Source organism: Pristis pectinata, chromosome X, assembly GCF_009764475.1.
Source record: "Pristis pectinata isolate sPriPec2 chromosome X, sPriPec2.1.pri, whole genome shotgun sequence".
NCBI lineage: Eukaryota > Metazoa > Chordata > Chondrichthyes > Rhinopristiformes > Pristidae > Pristis > Pristis pectinata.
In genome coordinates, this window is record NC_067450.1 from 13325457 (window position 1) to 13347239 (window position 21783).

At 42.3% G+C, this 21783-nt stretch overlaps 1 protein-coding gene across 4 annotated transcripts in view; it reads right to left on the reverse strand.

Annotated features, from left to right (window-relative positions):
- LOC127567046 (zinc finger protein 148-like) overlaps positions 1-21783 on the reverse strand; it is a 103737-nt gene that overhangs the window by 57616 nt on the left and 24338 nt on the right. For 3 of the 4 annotated variants that reach the window (XM_052009702.1, XM_052009699.1, XM_052009701.1), the window contains exon 3: positions 5521-5745. The exons of the other annotated variant lie outside the window; for it this stretch is intronic. In XM_052009702.1, coding sequence (XP_051865662.1) covers positions 5521-5745 — 225 coding nt within the window. The remainder of the gene's footprint in view (positions 1-5520; positions 5746-21783) is intronic. 4 annotated transcript variants of the gene reach the window in all.

Consider the following 21783-nt stretch of genomic DNA (forward strand, 5'->3'; position numbering starts at 1 on the left):
AGAGAAATGGCTACACTTGACCTCCTGTTGGGGAATGAGGCAGGGCAAGTGGCTGAAGTGTCTGTAGGTGAGTAATTTGGGACCAATGACCAAAATTCTCTTAGTTTTAAAATAGCAATGGAAAAAGATAAGACTGGTCCACAAGTTAATGGCATAAATTGGGGCAAAGCTAATTTTGGTGGCCTGAGACAGGAATTTTCGAAGTATACTAAGAGTAAAAGGGTAACAGGGGAGAGAATAGGGCCCCTTAAGGACCAATGTGGTCATCTACTTGTGGACCCACAGGAGATGGGCAAGGTGTTAAATGAATATTTCTCGTATATATTTACAGTGGAGAAGGACATGGAAGCTGGGGAACTCAGGGAGGAGATAATGATGTCTTGGAACATATAAACATTATGAAAGAGGAGGTGTTTGCAGTCTTGAGGAGCATAAGGGTGGATAAATCCACAGGGCCTAACCAAGTGTATCCTTGGACATTGTGGGAAGGTAGGGGAGAAATTGCTGGGGTCCAGGCAGAGAGATTTGTATCACCGTTAGTCAGGGGTGAGGTACCGGAAGATTGAAGGGTGGGTAATATTGTGCCTTTATTTGAGAAGGGCTGCAAGGACAAGCGAGGGAACTACAGGCTGGTGAGCCTAACATTAGTGGTGGGGAAGTTACTGGAGGGAATTCTGAGAGACAGGATCTACCTGCATTTGGAAAGGCAAGGACTGCAAGGAAAGTCAGCACGGCTTTGTGTGTGGGAAATTGTACCTCATGAACTTGACTGAGTTTTTTTGAAGAGGTGACCAACAGGATGGACAAAGGCAGGGCAGTAAATGTTGTCTACATGGACTTTAGCAAGGCCTTTGACAAGGTCCCACATAGGCTGGTCCGGAAGGTTAGGTCACATAGGACCCAGGTGAGCTAGTCAACTGGATACAGACCTGTCTTGGTGGTAGGAGGCAGAGGGTGGTAGTGGAGGAGTGTTTCTTAGACTGGAGGCCTGTGAGCAGCGGTGTGCCGCAGGGATCGGTGCTGGGTCCTCTGTTGTTTGTCATCTATATTAACGGTTTGGATGAGAATTTGGCTGGTATGGCTAATAAGTTTGAGGATGATACCAAAATTGGTGGTATAGTGGCCAGTGAAGAAGGTTGTCTAAGATTACACATCTGGCGAAGTGGGCCAAGGATTAGCAGATGAAATTTTACCCGGACAGGTGTGAGGTGATGCATTTTGGTAAGTTAAACCAGGGCAGGACTTGCACAGTAAATAACAGGGCCCTGGGAAGTGTTGTGGAAAAGAGAGACCTAGGGGCACAATACTTAGTTCCCTACATGTAGCGACACAGGTAGACAGTGTGGTGAAGGCACTTGGCACACTTGCCTTCATCGATCAGGGCATTGTGTACAAGAGTTTGAGACATCACGTTACAACTGTACATGACATTGGCAAGACCGCACTTGGAGCATTGTGTGCAGTTCTGTTCACCCTGCTATAGGAAGGATGTCATTAAGCTGGAAAGGGTGCAGAAATGATTCACAAGGATGTTACCGGGGCTGGAGGGCTTGAGTTAGGAGAGGTTGGATAGTCTGGGACTGTTTTCCCTGGGAGTGAAGGAGGCTGAGGGGTGACCTTACAGTGGTATATGAAATCATGAGGGACATAGATAAGGTTAGAGTGTCATAGGGTTATACAGCACGGAAACAGGCCTTTCACCCAACTCGTGATGGTCACCATCTTTTTCCCAGGATAGGGAAGTCTAAACATGAGGAGCAAGATTTAAAGGGAACCTAACAGACAACTTTTTTCCTCACAGAGTGTGGTAGGTATGTGGAACGAGCTGCCAGAGGAAGTGGTAGAGGCGGGTGCAAGTACAACATTTATAAGACATTTGGACAGGTTCATGGATAGAACAGGTTTAGAGGAATATCAAGCACAAGCAAATGGCACCAGCTCAGGTAGGCAACTTGGTCGGCAGGGATGAGTTGGGCCAAAGGGCCTGTTTCCATGCTGTATAATACTATGGCTCTACGAAAGGGGGAAAAAGAATGGAGACTATGCTTAAAAAAAGTAATCATTTTTGAATGATGGAACATGCTTGAAGAGTGAAATGGACCAAGGCTGTTAAGACAACATTTGGAACTTGCTGGTTCACTCACTTCATCGATCCATCAGGATACAGTAAAGTGATGAAAATTACTACATTATTCAACATCTTCCAGAACATCAATTTGTTTTACAAAATACCACACATATCCAGAGCTCTGGGTTTCTACTTGATCTTCACCCGGATATCAGCACAATCTGGGAAGAGCCAACCAAGAAAGTTCAAAAGACTATAGAATTTAAGGTACATCCATTACCAACAATGCTCAAGTCTTCAAAATTCTTTTACGCTGGTTGAAAAGTCAATTGTGCATGGAGAATGCCCAAATTAGTTCCCAACCACAAAATAAAATAAGAATGATGGGAGATTTTACAGTGAAGTTTAGGATAATGAAATTGAGCATAAACATGGGCGTAATTTTACCTCAGCATTCCTAGTGGAAATTCCAGGTCTCTGTGTTTTAAAAACTGAGGGAACTGGCCATGTTCATCAACAAATGAGCTCACCAAAGGCAAGTATGCAGCTCACTACCCATCATCTTCCTCTCAACAAATTATAAACTGCGAGATGGGAACAAAAGGCTCTGGTAGGGTTCTCTCAATCTCCTGCCATATGGTTGACAGAACTTGCCTTAAGGCTACTTCATTCAGTGTTCATCAATCCCCTGACAAAGTTATGGCAAAGAATTGGAGAACCCACTACAGACTCACCCTTCTTCCTAAGTCAGTGAAGGGAGCTCCAAAGTTTCAGAGGTGAAAAATCTATTGGAAAATGGAACATTTGGGATAAACATTAAAAAACTGAAAAAAAAATTGAATGTGCACTGATAAAGGAGAAATTGCCAAATACTGGTAGTTCATAAAATTTGAGATTGCTCCAAATACAACAGCAAATGTACTGACAGTAAAAATGTAAAACCTTGCCTACGTTTCCACAGATACACAGACATTTTCCATGGGATTTTTCATTTGAAATAAAGTATTTGATTTTATAAAACTAAAGACGGACAAGTTATTATTCTGTGAGTACCTCATGTGAACAAAAAGAAATGGAAGTAATCCAAATCAGGAAAGATATAGTGGCACAACCTGGAAGGGCTAACACCAGTTCTGTGCAAGGCCAGCTGAGGAAGTAGGGTATGCTACAGATTTCAGGGGTTGAAGAGAGGCTGCGCATAATAAGGATCAGGCCCAGCTTGAGCGTGGGTTGCCAGGGGATCAAAGGGTACTGAGGAACTGAGCAGCATCAAAGGACAGAGCAGAAGGGCTCAAAGATGTCAGTTAACTGAAAACCAATTAAAAACTGCGGATACTGAAAATCTGAAATAAAAATCAAAAATACTGGAAACACTCAGCAAGTCAGCAGCATCTGTGGAGAGAGAAAGAGAGTTAATGTTTTTGGTCAAAGATCTTTCAACAGAACCGATGACCAGGCTAGCATCCTTGCAATTGGGGATTGTGAAGACATCCACTGTTGAGGGGTGGAGCTTGGAGCGAATACCAGAGAACATATTTAGTGAATCAACAAATGCATCAGGCTCCCTGACAGTAGAATGGGTATGCTTGGCCCCCTTTAAATGCTGCCTTAGCAGGTTTCAACTCTCCAGTTAAGGACAACTACAATGCAAGTAGTTGGTGTTGGCCTCCATACATGTTCCACCTTGCAGTGCACAAAAACATTGCACTACACTAAAAAAAAATCCAGCCCATACACAAATAGTACCAAAAGTGCAAATTTGGGCCAGATGTTTCCAACATGATTTCTGTGCAGATAATAACTGAACCTACAGAGAATGAAATGTAATAGATCAAAAAACTCCAAAAAAATTTTAAGCACATGCTATGGACACAAACTACCACTTTATAATGGGGTTTCTGCAAATCTTTATGTACTTTCAAATGTCGCTTTACTGGAATCATCCATGCCCACTGCAAGGAAAGTTTCTGTCAATTGTGCCATCTGATGTGGGGCAAGCGCTCAAACATTACATCCAGAATCCCGGCTCGACTGGTGCATGCGGTTACACAAATTCATCATTAACAGCCTGACTGGCTGTGACCAGCAATGAACTGAAGTCCTCACTCAGGTCCATTTCTCATCCTGATGCTACAGCTACTTCTCAGCTCCTCCCCAGGTTACGACAGGGTTCTGCCCCGTGAACTGTTCGTAACCCGAACAGTTCACAAGTCAGAAACGCATCTGCAAACTCAATTCCCACCCGGCAGAAGATGCCCGCAGCCCCACAGCAGCCGGCAGATCCATCCTGCTGGTCTCCTCAATGCTCGTTCATATGTACAGGCTGTACACAAGTCAAGCATACACAAGCTGGGGAGGATCTGTAAATAATATTAAATTCAGCTTTCGTAAGTTCAAATTCAGTCAACTAATCTTCCTTGGTAATGCAACTGCTTTGAAAAAGAGTCAACTGAAACCACAGATTGGTCTGGTTCTTCAAACACACCAATTATTTGAGCAAATTTTCAATTACTTTGTTGCATTTATTGAAGGGAGGTTTTATACTTGACCACAAGTAAATGATTTGAGCAGAGACTTGGACATAACGTTACTAGACAACATAGAGTCATACAGCATACAGCATAGATACAGGCCCTTCGGCCCAACCAGTCCATGCTGACCACAGTGCTCACCCAGCTATCCAAGTGCTCCTTAAATGATACTATTGTACCTGTCTCAACCACTTCCTCTGGCAGCTCGTTCCATATACTCACCACCCTCTGCATGAAAAAGTTGCCCCTCAGGTCCCTTTTAAATCTTTCCCCTCCCACCCTAAACCTATGCCCCCTAGTTTTGGACTCCCCTACCCTGGGGAAAAGACTGTTACCGTCCACCTTACCTATGCCTCTCATAATTTTAAACAATTCTATAAGGTCGCCCCTCATTCTCCTGTGCTCTAAGGAATAAAGACCTCACCTGGCCAACCCCTCCCTGTAACTCAGGCCCTCTGATCCTGGCAACATCCTCGTAAATCCTCTCTGCACTCTTTCCAGTTTAACCACATCTTTCCTATAACAGGGTGACCAAAACTGTACACAGTGCTCCAAGTGCGGCCTCACCAACGACTTGTACAACTGCAACATGATGTCCCAACTCCTTTACTCAGTGCCCTGACTGATGAAGGCCTGCGTGCTAAATGCCTTTTTCACCACCTCGTCTACATGTGACTCTGCTTTCAATGAACTATGCCCTTGTTCTCCAAGGTCCCTCTGCTCCATTACACTCCCTGGTGCCCTACCATTCAAACCAGTCCTATGCTGGTTTGACTTTCCAAAATGTATCACCTTACATTTATCTGTATTGAAATCCATTTGCCACTCCTCAGCTATCAGCACTGTTCAGCGCATTTTCCAACTGCATCCCTTGTGGAAATTCCAAACCACAATCTTACAGGCAAAACATCGCAAACTTACTTTAGAAGTAGTACGGACTTTTTTACTCCTTTGTTTGTTCAGCAATTCTTCATGCTCCCTGAGCTTCATCAATTCTTCATGCTGTCTGAGCTTCAACAATTCTTCATTCTCTCCAAGCGTCATTAGGTTTTCATTTACCCGCAGCTTTTCTAGATCTTCCTGCTCTCTCTGCTTCTTTTCATCAAGCTGTTCAACTCCTTCCAGATCAGTGGTTTTCCCCAGTACCTTTAACGAAGAAAAATATTGTGTAAGGCAGGTTTTACCGAAAATGGGTCCAAAGTGGAATGAAACAACAAATGCTGTTTCCATGGCCTTCTTGTTTCTCTCTGTTTTATTAAAATTATTATGGCCTCGGTAACTGTGACTCATTAACTCCAACCTCTTAAGTGAGAAAGTTGTGGGTCCAAGCGTCACTCTATCAACCTCAGAGTGCAATCTGTATGCTGCTCTATCGAAGATGCTGACTTTGAGACAAGATGCTAATCAGCTTTAGCAAGTGGTTGTAAAATATCCCAAACTATTCGAAGAGCAGGGAAGTTTTCCCAGTAAACTGGCCTAGTTGTTAAGAGGTCCACTCAGGTATGAAACTAAAACCTGACGCAAGTCCAGTACATAAGCATTTCCAGACTTGAACACCTGAACTGACCCTTGCCATAAGCATAATAATTTAAACATACTATCCATTTGTTGGTAACGTCAAACAAATCTAACCTGGACAAAGTACTGAACTGGGCCACCACATCATGGCCCAACCTGACCCTGAAGGTTCCATTAGCATTTACGCCCAAACCCATGAAGTCAGCTCCTGTTAGGCCCTGATCATATCGCCCATAACCAACATCCAAAACACACAATCTGGGAATTTATTTCATTGCAGTTTGTTAAACCTGGCAGTGCAGAAACTGGCAGCCTTCCTACATTAGAACAATCACTTCATTTCAAAACTGAACCACTGAGTTTAAAGTGCTTTGGCCATCCTGAGGTTGTGAAAGGCATTATATAACTGCAAATTATTTCTCCTCCTGCTAATAATCAAATCTAACACACTAGATCCACTTCCATCTCCCAGCATCAAAACCCAGTTGAACTCAAGACTCACCACACTGTCTCCTACTCGTGTGTTTAGCCAGACCCCACAAAGCTCTGGAACTCCTCTCCTCCCACACCCTTTCTTTACTCATAAAATATACAGGTTTTTCAAACTCAAAACATAACACTGATTAGCCACCTCTTCTATGTGTTGGGGCCAGGTCAGATGCATATTTTGCTGAAAACTTCAGGTTCCTGTCAGGTCAAGCCACATGGACACTGCCCAATCTTGATTTCTGATGAAAGGTCTTCAATCTGAAAAGCTGACTCTGTTTCTCTCTTCACAGATGCTGCCCGACCTACTGAGTGTTTTCAGCATTTCCCAAGAGCCTACTGAACATTCACTATCGATTGGGACAGTTTTTTAATTGTTCAGCACAGTGGTGCTGCAGCTTCAATGATTCGGATTCAATCCTGACCTTCGGCGCTGTCTGTGTGGAATTTGTATGCACTCCCCGTGACTGTGTCAGTTTTCGGTTTCCTCCTACATGAGCCAAGTACACCCGCAAAGGAACAGCAAACACCAGAGCCTATTTTTCCCTTAAAGGTAAATGTCATTCTTCAGAATTAACACAAAAATCATATACTTCCAAAGCCACTGTTTTAAAATTGTAATAAATCAAAAGATTTGGCAGACCAAAATATTTTTGATTTGGCAGACCAAAATTAGCAATCTTGCAATCCACACTTCCAATTCATGTATTTCCAATGTTACAAAGCACCTATTTAAAAAAAACAAGACCCTACCAAACATTCAGTATTGATTGGGTCAGTTGTTATTAGGCAGTACACTGGTGCAGCAGGTAGTACTGCTGTCTCACAGTTCCTGTGACCTGGGTTCAATCCTGACCTTTGGTGCTGTTTGTGTGAAGATTACACATTCTCCCTGTGACTGTGTGGGTTCCCCCCGGGTGATCTGGTTTCCTCCCACATCCCAAACACTTGTGGGTCACTGGGTTAGTTGGCTGCTGAAATTTCCCCTAGTGTGCAGGTGGTGGTAGGTAAATCGAGGAGGATGTAAATTGGTAAATTGGTTTATTATTGTCACATGTACCAAGGTACAGTGAAAAACTTTTATGCCACCCATACGGATCATTTCATCACATCAAGGTAGTACAAGGGAAAAACAATAACAGAATGCAGGATATCATGTTACAGTTACAGAGAAAGTTACAGTTACAGTCTACAGTGCAGGCAGACAATAAGGTGCAAGGCCACAACGAGGTAGATTGTGAGGTCAAGAGTCCATCTTATCGTACTGGGGGACAATCCAATAGTCTTATAACAACAGGATAGAAGCTGTCCTTGAGCCTGGTGGTACATGATTTCAGGCCTTTGTATCTTCTGCCCAATGGGAGGGGGGAGAAGAGAGAATGACCGGGGTGGGAGGGGTCTTTGATTATGTTGGCTGCTTTACCGAGGCAGCGAGAGGTGTATGTTAATGGACATATGTGAGAAAAAATAAGGTTGTAGGTAGATAAGTGAGGGTATGGGATCGATGCAATTGTTCTCAGAGCATAGACTCAATGAGCTGAATAACCTCCTTCTATATCGTGAGAAAAAAAAAATGAGAAATGCGAGAAATTTTACTGCTGCAAAACCGACAGAAGCACTCAAAAAAGCTATTTTGTTAAATAACTGACATGTATAACATAGAAAGTAAGATTTTAAATTACATTTTTTTTAAAGTGTATTTCAAAATAACAATGAAATTAACCCACTAAAAATATCTTTTTTTTAAAAATTTCATCTGAAATCATTTGAAGATCTCAGCTTCTATGAGAAATCAGGCCTTCAACCGAATATTTTTCTCTCTCCAGTTGGATGGAACTTTCACCACAGCTGTGCATTCTGAATATGTGCATTCTGCAGGCCTTTCCCCAAAACATAATCTGTCCATTCTGAACAGAAGCAATTTGCATATTTTACAAGAATGTAATTTGTGCATTACAGGAACTAAAGAATAGAAGCGTTTACTTCCTTATCTTGTGAAGATCCAAGCTCCTTTACTGCTTCCAAAAGATGATAAAAGAAATCACAGAATGAATCTTCAAAGCTTGGATCAGTAAGGCATGTTGTGTTCTTTGACGGATTACTCAGACAACTGTAATCAGCACCACTTGCAATTCCGGTTTCTTTGTTGATAGTTATTCAAGAAGCTTTGTTGAGCATTTTTGTTTTTCTTTTGTCAATAACTTCTTCATTCTGGTCATACTCTTGGTTAATTTAATCTTGTTCTTCTGAACTATTTTTTTTACAGATTAAAAACTTGTTAAATGCAAACTCGGAACTTTGGGCATTTTATCAGACCATTTTTGTTTTTCCTACCATCCCAACAACAACTTTAACCCAAGAAGACACTTCACTGGAGCATTACTAAGCAATATTCAACAATGAGCTACATAAGTAGATATTAGAACAAGCTTACTCAAAGAATGAGGTTTTCAAGGATCAACCTAAAGGAGAAAAGGGATGAGGTGGAGAGGTTTAGGGTGCATACTCCAGAATCTGAGGAACGTCCAGCTGAAGGCACGGCCACCAGTGGTGTAGTGATTAAAGCTAGGATGCGCAAAAGACCGGAAGTGAAAGAGGGCAGCAGTCTCAGTGGGTTGTTACAGTAGGATACAGAAATAAGACAGGGCAAGACTATGTAAGAGTTCAAAACAAAGATGAATACTTTTAAATTGTGGTGTTGTGAAACCAAGAGCTAATGTAGAAATATAGCCAGATGAACTGGAATCAGCACTTGTGATTCTGGTTTCATTACTGTCGGTTACCCAACAGCCTTTATCTTTATCAAACATGTTTTTTCCCTTTTATCAGTCACTTCTTCATTTGTCATACACTTAGTTAACTAATCTTGTTCCACTGTACTATTTTTGATGCTTACATATTTAAACTTATTAAATGCAACCATGAGCATTGGCCATTTTATCGAGTCATCTTTCTTTCTGCTGCCGTTGGTGGCACAGAATCTCCTGACAAGATGCACCACAACAACCCCAATTATCCCATTATCCTTTCAAGTTAATTTTAAAGCTCAGCAAGGCATTGCTCTTTCTGGCCACCACTCTCCCCCTGGACTCTGACAGCAACCAACCAACCTATGGCCCTCCTATCCTACCAAACCACTTGGTGGCTGTGAAACCCTTTATCATGAAGTTGCACCATGGTCTTTCTTTTACTCCTCCCTCTCAGAGGAACTCACTCCTCAACTTTCTTTGAAAATCCATTGTCTATTGATCTTCCAAACCAAGCCCAACTATTTCACTGAGAGGCAAAGTGTTTAAGTTCAACCAGTCCACATTTACACTTACTATTGAAGCAAGTGATCTTAATCACATTTTCTCATCCTGTTCCCATAATCTTCCATCCATTTAATGTTACCATCTATTCTACTTCAACCACTAGAAGCAAATTCCACAGCCTCAGAATTCTCAGTGTAAAGATGTTTTTGTCATTCTCATTTAAAAACCTCTTCCTTATACTCTTTGAACAGTGTTAAATAAAACCCCTTATTCTAGATCTCTGAAATACTGGAAGCAATTTGGTTTCTACCCCAACCACAGCATTTTGCTGCACAAATTGCAACCTCTATAACAGTGATTGTTGTCCGTTCTCCCTCCTTGACCTGTCTGCTGCCTTTGGTGTGGTGGTTCATACTATCCTCCTCCATTATCCAGCTCAACAGAATTGCACTCACTTGATTCCACTCTTCCTGTCCAACTACAGGACTTCCAGTTTCCCTTCCCACTTTGTACTGGTACCCAAGGATCTATCCCTTGTCCACTCCTCTTTTTCAGCTCCACATTGCTTCATAGAGTCAGCTCTCAAATGTATGCCTGCAGCAACCAGTTCTGAATTTCTCTCACTTTTCCCAACCCCTCTGTGGTATCAGGCTGGCTATCCTACACTCAACTGAGAAAGTCAAAATTTTCTCCAGCCAAGCATTGAGAACACCTAAACCACTGCTTTCAGGCTCAGTACAATTTCCTTTACACTTTCCATCGATTTCACTCCCCACCCCACCCCACACCACACACATGGTCTCAGTTCAACTCTCAGGCTGAGCCAGGTGTTGGCAATCTCAGTATCCCATTCAACTTGCGCAGAGATTCTAATTCTTTCAATATGTTCACTCACATCCACCTCAGCAATATTTGCTGCCTTTGTCCCTAATTCAGCCTACCAGCCATTGAAATCCTACCCATGTCTGTAATCCGGAACCAATCGATGATTCATAGAATTTTAGATATCAAGGGAATTGTAGGACTCTTACCCATCTGTCTGTGGCGTCCTGTTCTGTTACACAAACTTAAGGAACAACACCTTATCTTCCGTCCAGGCATGTTGCAGCTTGTGGACTCAGTACTGAGTTCAACGACATCAGGTAAATTGATTTTTCTATTTACATCAGAATTGGCCTATTCTGTCGGAAGTCATACATCTATAATATTAGCTTAGTTCTTCCCTCTCCACTAGCATGGCCTGGCCTACTGGGCATTTCCTACAACTCTGTGTTTCACAGCTTTTAACTGTTCCTTGTTTGTGTTCTCTCTCTCTCTCTGTAACTGCCCTCACTTCACACCTTTTACATTCTTTTGTTCATTCTCTTTCTCTCTCCATCTATCCTCACTATCCTACAAAAGCAGATAACTTTGACAGCTTATCCTCACAGCAACCCTGGCCTCATCCTATCAGATATCCCCTTTGTCCTATTCACCCTCCCCATGACTTAATACTAACTTATTTTTTCTCTTTCCCAGTTCCGAAGGATCTTCAATCTGAAAGATTAACTCTGTTTCTCTCTCCATGGAAGTTGCCTGAACTGCTGAGTGTTTTCACCATTTTCCATTTTTATTTCAGACTTCCAGAATTTGCAGTTGTTTGATTTTCATAAAAGCATGCTTACATCATACAGAAAATTATATTTGTTACAAAAAACTAAATGATTTGACAAATAATGCATGAAAAGAAACATTTTCTGCATCTGTACCAGTTTTTTATGAATTTCTAATGCTTCCTGTTGCAACACCTTTTTGTAGAAGATAGTTTCGTTCTGCCCTGAAGGAGATCATGCTGCAGGGCCTTCCCTACGACCTGCACCATCAGTGAGGATTCAATGGAAAGTCACATGCGGACATTAATGCCATAGAGGACTGGAGATGAAGGCATCTTGGCAGTGGTGCCATCAATGATCAGGCCTTAAGGAGTACCCATTTGCATTATCCATCAGCATGATTAAAATTACATGCAGGCAATTCAGATCAAAGGCATACACAGGATAGATGCCCAGAAAAGCCTCCCACAGGAGTTGGGGGTCAGGGCCTGGAGTCTGCCTTGCTGAAGTGCACAGGACTCACCTGTTTGAATGATTGCAGGCTCAATTATGAATTGGTGACAGCTGACTTCCTCTATTAAGCTTAAATAAGGAAAACACAAAGTGTAATTCCAATGCAACTAAGTCACCCTTGTGCACTGCCAGTGTGCTCTGTGGACAGTGCTCTCCCATGGTTGTTGACACACTACTAGTAGCAATTGCCACCTACAATAATATGGGTTCTATAACAGTGAGGTTATTGTCTGGAGACTTCAGCCCATTAAAGTTGATGCTATCAATTTTTGGACAACCATACTCTACTAATCATAGCCAGTAGTACAGATTCTCACTCATTTTTGATGGATACGTGAAGCTACTACTCACATTACACTCTTTACACTGCCTTCACAGTAATCTCTCCTAGGGTCCATTTCCATGAATGCTGTGAAACTACTGTCAAGTAACATGAGGACAGGGAAATGCAATGTCTAAATGGAATGGGCAGCATTCTTGACTGTCACAGTGTCAGTACTAGCATGTCAAATGAAACAGCCACTGCTACGTTTTCAAGACTGCTCTGTAATAGAATATTAGATACCACAGATCTCTGAAGAAATCCAGTGGTTTGCAATTTTCATAATCTGTATTCTTTGCACTATTGGCCACCTGGTTTGTTCAGGACTGCTGAAACATCAGAGAGTGCAATGCAACCACATTGAATTGCTAGAATCCAGGATTGGCACACAATCTCCTATTAAAGACATCCCTCAGTACTCAATGCTCTACCGTAACGCTATTACAGCACCAGCGACCCGGCTTCAATTCCCGCTGCTGTCTGTAAGGAGTTTGTACGTTCTCCCCGTGTGTCTGCGTGGGTTTCCTCTGGGTGCTCCGGTTTCCTCCTACATTCCAAAGGTGTACAGGTTAGGAGTTGTGGGCATGTTATGCTGGCGCCAGAGGAGTGGCGACACTTGCGGGCTGCCCCCAGCGCATTCTCAGTAATGCAAAAAGACACATTTCACTGTGCGTTTCAATGTACATGTGACTAATAAATATCTTATAATATCTAATATGGCAAACATCAAGCCATGGCAGCTGCCATATTTGCTGTAATTTTGATGAAAAAGTCAGTGACTAAGTCTTCCTACTTTGCTCCAAGTTGCTCAGGTGCAAATGTAGAAACTTTAATCATAATACTTCCATTTGAAGAGCTTTAATGAAACCAGTTGATTGTACTTAATGATTCCTCTGGGTATGGTGAGAGGTCCTCCCTCATGAGGACAGGCGCTGCTAATCAATCAGACTCCTGGTTAATGTTTATAAATTAGTTGCATTGGAACTATTTGGCTGCTTAATGCAGAGATCCTTTTCAAGTATGAAACAGAGGTCTTTGCTTTCACCATTCTGTAGCCAGTGGTGGAATCTTACTGGAGCATGCTGATCTGTCATGTTCCATTCTTGCCAGCTGTACACAGATTTTACTGCAGATATTGGTCATGGCTTAAAGAAGAAAGAGTAGGTGAGTCAACTGTTGTTCAAGTGCAGAGTTTGAATTGTAGAATAAGCTTGTACCAGGTGTCTCTGCCAGTGCCTCAAGCCCAGAACACTAGAGTTCACAGACAATGAATGTATCTGACCCTTTGTGAGTTGTGTAATATTCTTTGTTTCAGTCCCCTTCCTCACTACTTTTTGTGGGATACTATTGACTATTTTAGTGTCACTTCCTCCTCTCACCTTGAGCAAGAAAATTTCATCAAAATATCAATTTTCATCCTGCTCTCATCTTGACTCTGCTTTTCCCTTTTTTCAAATTCTCTATCTCCATTTACTTAAGAACATTAAAGTCAGGAGCAGGAGTTAACCATACAAGATAGGTGGAGGAGTAGGGAGTATTGAAGAGATAGGGAGGTTGCAGAGGGACCTAGACAGTTTAGGAGAATGGGCAAGGAAATGGCAGATGAGATGCAATGTTGAGAAATGTGCAGTTGTACACTTTGGAAGCAGAAATAAGCGGGCAAATTATTATCTAGGAGGAGAGAAAATTCAAAGTACAGAAGTACAAAGGGACTTGGGGGTACTCGTGCAGGATACCTTAAAGGTTAACCACCAGGTCGGATCGGTGGTAAAGAAAGTGAATGCTATGTTGGCATTCATTTCGACAGGTATAGTGTATAAAAGTAAGGAAGTGTTGATGAGGCTCTACGGGCACTAGTGAGGCCTCATTTGGAATATTGTGCGCAGTTTTGGGCCCCACATCTTAGGAAGGATGTGCTGATGTTGGAGAGGGTTCAGAGGAGATTTACGAGGATGATTCCAGGAATAAAAGGGCTTGCGTATGATGAGCGTTTGTCGGCTCTTGGACTGTACTCACTGGAGTACAGAAGAATGAGAGGGGACCTCATAGCGACATTTAAAATATTGATAGGAAAGGACAGAGTAGATGTGGCTCGGCTGTTTCCCTTGGTGGGCAAGTCCAGGACCAGAGGGCACAATCTTAGAATTAGAGGGTACAGTTTCAAAACAGAGATGAGGAAAAATTTCTTCAGCCAGAGGGTGGTGCATTTGTGGAACTCCTTGCCACGTACAGCAGTGGGGGCGTTCAAGGAGGAGATAGATAGATATCTAAATAGTCAGGATATCAAGGGATATGGGGATAAGGCCGGAAATTGGGATTAGAATAGGTGATTGTTTTTTTCCCCCATTCCCCATTTCTCATTTCTTTTTTCCCTTTCCTTGGAGCAGACTTGATGGGCCAAATGGCCTGCTTCTGCTCCCTTGTCTTGTGATCTTGTGAACCCCCGCTCACGTGCTCTGCCACGCAGTAAGGTCAGGGCTGCTCTAACTTTGGTGTCCACTCCACTTTCCTGTCTGTCCCTTAACCCCCAACTCCCCTATAGGCCAAATATGGACAGCTGGGGATCTTGATTTGACAAGAACATGAAGCTATCACAACGCTGCTCAACGGCAGTGAATAAAGTCATTTCATATTCTGTGACAAATTAAAAGACTAGTAAGGACCCAAAATGAAGAGAGAATCTGCAATTTCATAAATTATTGGAGTGAGCATGTTTAGAATAATGTGCACCATTCTGGTCACCACAACGCAAGATGGATAATGCAGCTATTAAGAGGAGTAACCAGATTGCTGAGGGGTTGAAGGGATTGGAGTATGAGCAGTGATTTGCATAAATTGTATGTTTTTACCAAAAGGAATAGTGATGGGGTGATGTGTGTAATGTATCCATCTGAATATTTTTAAGTGGTAAAGCAATAGACTGATCACTATAGATCTACAGAAGTAGTTAACATATGAGCATACAAATTAAGAGCAAGAGTAGGCACTCAGCCCATCAAGCCTGCTCAACTATTTAATAAGATCATGACTGATCCAAGTGTAACCTTAACTTCCACATGAATGATAGAGAAATGGAGGGCTACATGGGAGGGAAGGGTTAGATGGATATTAGAGCAGGATACAATGTCAGCACAACATTGTGGGCCGAAGGGCCTGTACTGTGCTGTAGTATTCTATGACAGCCTTTCACCCCTTTGCTTATCAAGAATTTATCTAACTCTGCTTTAAAAATATTCAAAGTCTCTCCTTCAGCTAAAATCAAAGCTTATCTCACTGAAGGCAAATCATTGTCTGGTTAAGCAGCAGAACACAGTGAAGAGAGATAATGGCCATGTTCTTGAATTAAAATCCCACATGGGTCTGTGCAGGTACCTCAACCTATATCAGTAACTTAAATGCCACAATAGAGACCTATATTTCCAATGAGATAAGTATTGCTGGCACAATGAATAGTGCAGAAAGGAGCACCGAATTAGAAGGGAGTGAATAAGAATGGTAGCTGATGGATTTTAACACAGCTATGTTAACACCATCCATTTTGGATCAAAGGATAAAAGTCCAAAAAAATCTAGGAGTCTAAGCACAAAGATCACTAAAACAGCCAGATACAATAATTTTAAAAAGTTAATGTAAAGTTGATCTTTAAATCTTGGCCTTGTATCTGTGGGTCCCAAACCTCTCCACGACTGGGAGTTTCCTGACCTCAGTCGTGGGTCACAAGATCACAAGATGAGGGAGCAGAAGTAGGCCATTTGGCCCATCGAGTCTGCTCCAAAGAAAAGGGGAAAAAAGAAAAAGGAATGAGAAATTTTGGGGTGGGGGGGGGAGACAAAAACAAAAAACCTATTCTAACTCCAATTTCCAGCCTTATCCCCATATCCCTTGATACCCCAACTATTTAGATATCTATCTATCTCTTCCTTAAATGCCTCCAATGATCGGGCCTCCACTGCTGTAAGTAGCAAGGAATTCCACAAATTCACCAAGCTCTGGCTAAAGAAATTTCTCCTCATCTGTTTTAAACCTGTACCCTCTAATTCTAAGATTGTGCCCTCTGGTCCTGGACTCACCCACCAAGGGAAACAGCTTAACCACATCTACTCTGTCCAGTCTTTCAAAATTTTAAATGTCTCTGAGATCCCCTCTCATTCTTCTGTACTGCAGTGAGTCCAGTCCAAGAGCCAACAAACGCTCATCATACGTAAGCCCTTTCATTCCAGGAATCATCCTCGTAAATCTCCTCTGAACGCTCTCCAACATCAGCACATCTTTCCTAAGATATGGGGCCCAAAGCTGTGCACAGTACTGCAAATGAGGCCTCACCAGCACCCCATAGAGCCTCATCATCACTTCCTTACTTTTATACACTATACCTCTTGAAATGAATGCCAACATAGCATTTGCTTTCTTTACCACCGATCCGACCTGGTGGTTAACCTTTAAGGTATCCTGCACGAGTACCCCCCAAGTCCCTTTGTACTTCTGTACTTTGAATTTTCTCCCCTTCTAGATAATAATCTGCCTGTTTATTTCTTTTTCCAAAGTGTACAACTGCACATTTCTCAACATTGAATCTCATCTGCCATTTCTTTGCCCATTCTCCTAATCTAGGTCTCTGCAACCTTCCTGTCTCCTCAATACTCCCTACTCCTCCACCTATCTTGGTGTCATCCACAAACTTAGCCACAAAACCATTTACTTCATCATCCAAATCGTTAATGTACAAGGTAAAAAGAAGCGGCCCCAACACCGACCCCTGCGGAACACCACTAGTAACAGGTAGCCAACTAGAACAAGATCCTTTTATTCCCACCCTTTGCTTCCTGCCAACCAGCCAATGCTCCACCCATTCTGTTATCCTACCTGTAATTCCATGACCTTTCATCTTATTAATCCGTCTCTTATGTGGCACCTTGTCGAAGGCCTTTTGAAAGTCCAAATACACAACATCCACAGCCTCTCCCTTATCCACCCTACCTGTGATTTCTTCAAAAAAAACTCCAATAGGTTGGTCAGACAGGATCTTCCCTTCATGAAACCATGTTGGTTTGGACCTATCTTGCCTTGCACCTCCAGGTATTCCATAACCTCATCCTTGAGGATCGGTTCCAATAACTTTCCCACCACTGACGTCAGACTAATAGGTCTGTAATTTCCTTTATGCTGCCTCCCACCTTTCTTATACAGCAGAACGACATTTGTGACCCTCCAGTCCTCTGGAACCATGCCGGCGTCTATTGATTCCTGGAAAATTATCACCAATGTCTCCGCTATCTCTAAAGCCACCTCCTTCAGAACCCGGGAATGCACCTCATCCGGTCCGGGAGACTTATCAGTCTTTAGCCCATTTAGTTTTCCTAGCACCTTCTCTCTAGTAATCTTAACTGAACTCAGTTCCATTCCATGAGACCCCTGACTAACCGGTATATTGCTGATGTCCTCCACAGTGAAGACCGATGCAAAATACTCATTTAGTTCTTCTGCCATCTCTTTATCATCCATTATAATCTCTCCCGCACCGTTATCAATTGGTCCTATATCAACCCATGTCTCTCTTTTACTCCTTGTACATTTAAAAAAAACTTAGTATCCTTTCGAATGTTATCTGCCAACTTCCTTTCATAATTCATCTTTTCTTTCCTAACGACCTTCTTAGTTGCTTTCTGCAGGTTTTTAAAAGTTTCCCAGTCTTCTGGTTTCCCACTAATTTTTGCTTCCATGTATGCCCTCCCTTTTGCTTTTATTTTAGCCTTCACCTCTTGTCATCCACATTTGTGCCTTTTTTTTCCATTCAAAACCTTTTTTTCTTGGAATATATCTATCCTGCATTTTCCTTATTACTTGTAGAAATTCCTTCCATTTCTGCTCTGCCGTCCCTCCAGCTAGCTTACTCTTCCAATCAATTTGGGCCAGCTCCTCTCTCATACTACTGTAATTTCCTTTGTTCCACTGAAATATCGATACACCAGTTATCAGATTCTCCTTTTCAAATTTGAAACTGAACTCAATCATATTGTGATCACTAGTTCCCAATGGTTCCTTTACCTTTAGTTCCCTAATCACCTCCAGTTCGTTACACAGCACCCAATCCAAAACAGCCGATCCCCTGGTGGGCTCAATAAGTTGCTCCAAAAAACTGTCCTGTAGACATTCCACAAACTCACTCTCCTGAGATCTACTGCCTTGCTGGATTTCCCAGTCCACCTTTATGTTAAAATCCCCCATAATTATCTTCACATTGTCACTCTGGCATGCTTTTTCTATTTCAAACTGCAACATATGGTCCACTTCCTGACTGCTATTAGGGGGCCTATATATAACTGCTACTATTGTCCTTTTACCCTTGCTATTTCTTAGCTCCACCCATAAGGATTCCGCCTCTTCTGACCCAATGTCCTTCCTTTCTATTGATTTTATATCATTACTAACCATCATAGCCACACCTCCCCCTCTGCCTACCCGCCTATCCTTCCTTTACACTGTGTACCCCTGGACATTCAGTTCCCAATCACATCCGTCATAAAGCCATGACTCGGTGATTGCCACAATGTCATATTTATTAACCTCTAGTTGTGCCACTAGGTCATCTACTTTATTCCTAATGCTACGTGCATTTAAATATAGTACATTTAGTCCAGTATCTGCTATTGATTTTGTTGTACTTCTGTTGTTCAGCAGATTATCCTGACTTCTCACCTGCCTGTCCTTCTTGCCATCCTCACTGCACACTGTCTTGGACTTGTTTCTATAAACCTCCTCCCTTACCCTAACATCTTGTATCCTAACATCCTGGTTTCCATCTCCCTGCCAGATTAGTTTAAACCCTCCCCAACAGCTAAATTAAACATTCCCGCCAGGATATTGGACCCTTTGGAGTTTAGGTGTAACCCATCCTTACTGAGTAGGTCATGCCTCCCCCAAAAAAGGTCCCAGTGATCCAGAAATCTGAAGCCCTGCCCCCTGCACCAGTCACTCAGCCACGCATTCATCTGCCAGAGCTTTCTATTCTTTCTACCGTTGGCACGTGGCACAGGTAGTAATCCTGAAATTACCACCCTTGAGGTCCTATTCTCAACTTTCTCCCTAACTCCTTGTATTCCTCCTTCAGGACCTCTTCTCTTTTTCCACCTATGTCATTGGTACCTACATGTACCAAGACTTCTGGCTGATCACCCTCTCTCCTCAGAATATTCTGGACCCTGTCCGTGATATCCCGTACCCTGGCACCAGGGAGGCAACACACCATCCAAGATTCATTGTCGGTTTCGCAGAATCTGTTATCCGTACCCCTCACTATAGAATCCTCAATAACCACTGCATTTCTCTTTCCTTGCTGGATCACAGTACCGGGCACAGTGCCAAGGTCCCAGTTGCCATGGTCTTCCTGTCAGGTCATCCTCTCCAACGGAATCTAAAATGAGATACCTATTTTCGAGGGGGACCGCCACAGAGGTACTCTCTACAAACTCTTTATAACTCCTGTCTATTTCCTGCTCGCTCTCCCTAATTGGCTCGAGAGTGGAGATGAAGTATTTTGATTCTGGAATCAACCAGGACAGTTGATCAACCAGGTCTGATGGACCTAAACGCGAGGCTCAAGTTCATAGAACTGCACGGTGCAGTCACTCTGAGGGTCACAATACGGCATTAAATTAAGCCCCTGCATTGCAGTTGTTCCGGTAATGCCCACCCCCCCCCCCCCCATACACTTTTGAGTGCAAGGTGGAAAAACAGCATGTTGTTGGGATCAGCTGCTTGTGAACCCTGATCCAATCCAGTCCCTGTGAAGTGATGAAGAATTAATGAAAACACAAAGCCTAGTATCCTGGGTAATAAAGTCATGTCGCCTTGATTTGGAGTTTTCCAGCAGGTGAAAGTTTCCCTCCATTTATCTCAGTAACACATAAAAGCAATTTAGATTACCAAAAAAAAAGGTTGAGGGTCAATCACAAGCAACATGTTTCACTTTAGTCATTGAGATCCAACATGGAAACAGGCCGTTTGTCCCAATGAGTAAGCCATCATTTGACACAAATCCTACCCTAACCCATTTTTGATTCTCCCCACATTCTCATCAACTCTGCCACAGCTCTCCATACCCACAGCTGCCTCCCCCACCCCCCACCCCCCAACAGATTCCTCCACTCATTCATGCTAGGGGAAAATTTACAGCAGCTTACCTACCAATCTGCACATCTTTGGGATGTGGGAGGAAACTGGAGCACCCAGGGGAAATCCATGTGGTCACAAGGAAAACATGCAAACTCCACACTGACAGCACTGGAAGTCAGGATTGAACCCAGGTCAACAGACTAATAATGGTTTCCTTAATTACACTTTACAGAATTATGACTGTGTGTTTCTTGGGGTAATTTGTTTGAAATGAGATTTAAAGACCTTATTGATCCTGGAGACTTAATAACAATGTGTTTTGACATACAAAATACCAAACCAACATCTCATCATTTAGCTTAAAATATTCATTGCTTTACAAACTGATTTTTAATTATTAATATACAAATTTAACAATGTACATTTACTCAGGATAAACATGATGTGCTGTACTGCTTCTGGGAGATCATTTTGAGAATGACAGATTTTGTTTGATATTGTTGGGTACATTTAGCATTTCAAGATTATCATCCCTGAGCAGATTGCACTGTGATTTGTTTTTGACTTGGCATTCAAAAGCCATGTTTGCACATAGCAAAATGATGACTAAACTTCTGTCATAGTTTCAGAATCAACATAATTGTATGAAAAATAGTTTTTCATTGCAGCATTCACTGTGAATGAGTCAGCTTATTGGAAATCGATAAGTTCAAGTTGATTACTCAATTCCACTGGGTCAGCTGAAAATAGGCTGGCCAATAATTTGCATCTCCAAAATAAGAAAATGTCTGCTAACGAGATGGTTGCAGAGTGCAGCTTAACTAGAGTTTACAAGTCAGAAACTGGGTGAGTATAGGAATTTGCAGAGATACAACAAGATTGCCGTGTTTCTCCAATACTTGTGGTGGCTCATGTCAGCTTCAGGCTGTAAGTATTTTTCCAGTGCTTATTGCATTATTTTATTTAAGCATAAACCTAAAAGGTAGATAAAAGTAGTATAGACTATACAACTTTAAATAGATAGTCAAATTACTTTCAAAACAAACAAGCTACCATAGAAGGTACAGCACATGTTGCTATTGTGAGTTTGCGCCACCTCCCCTGGTAACACATTCCAGGCACCAACTACTCTGTGCATAATAAAACGAAATTTGCCTTGCACATCTCCTTTAAACTTTTCCCCTCTCACCTTAAAGCTATGCCCTCTTTGACATTTCCACCCCGGGGGGAAAAGACTATCTACCCTATGTCTCTCATAATACTATATATTTCTATCAGGTCTCCCCTCAGCCTCTGACGTTTCAGAGAAAACTATCCAAATTTGTCCAACCTCTCCTTATAGCTAATACATTCCAATTCAGACAAATTCTGGTGAACCTTTCCTGCA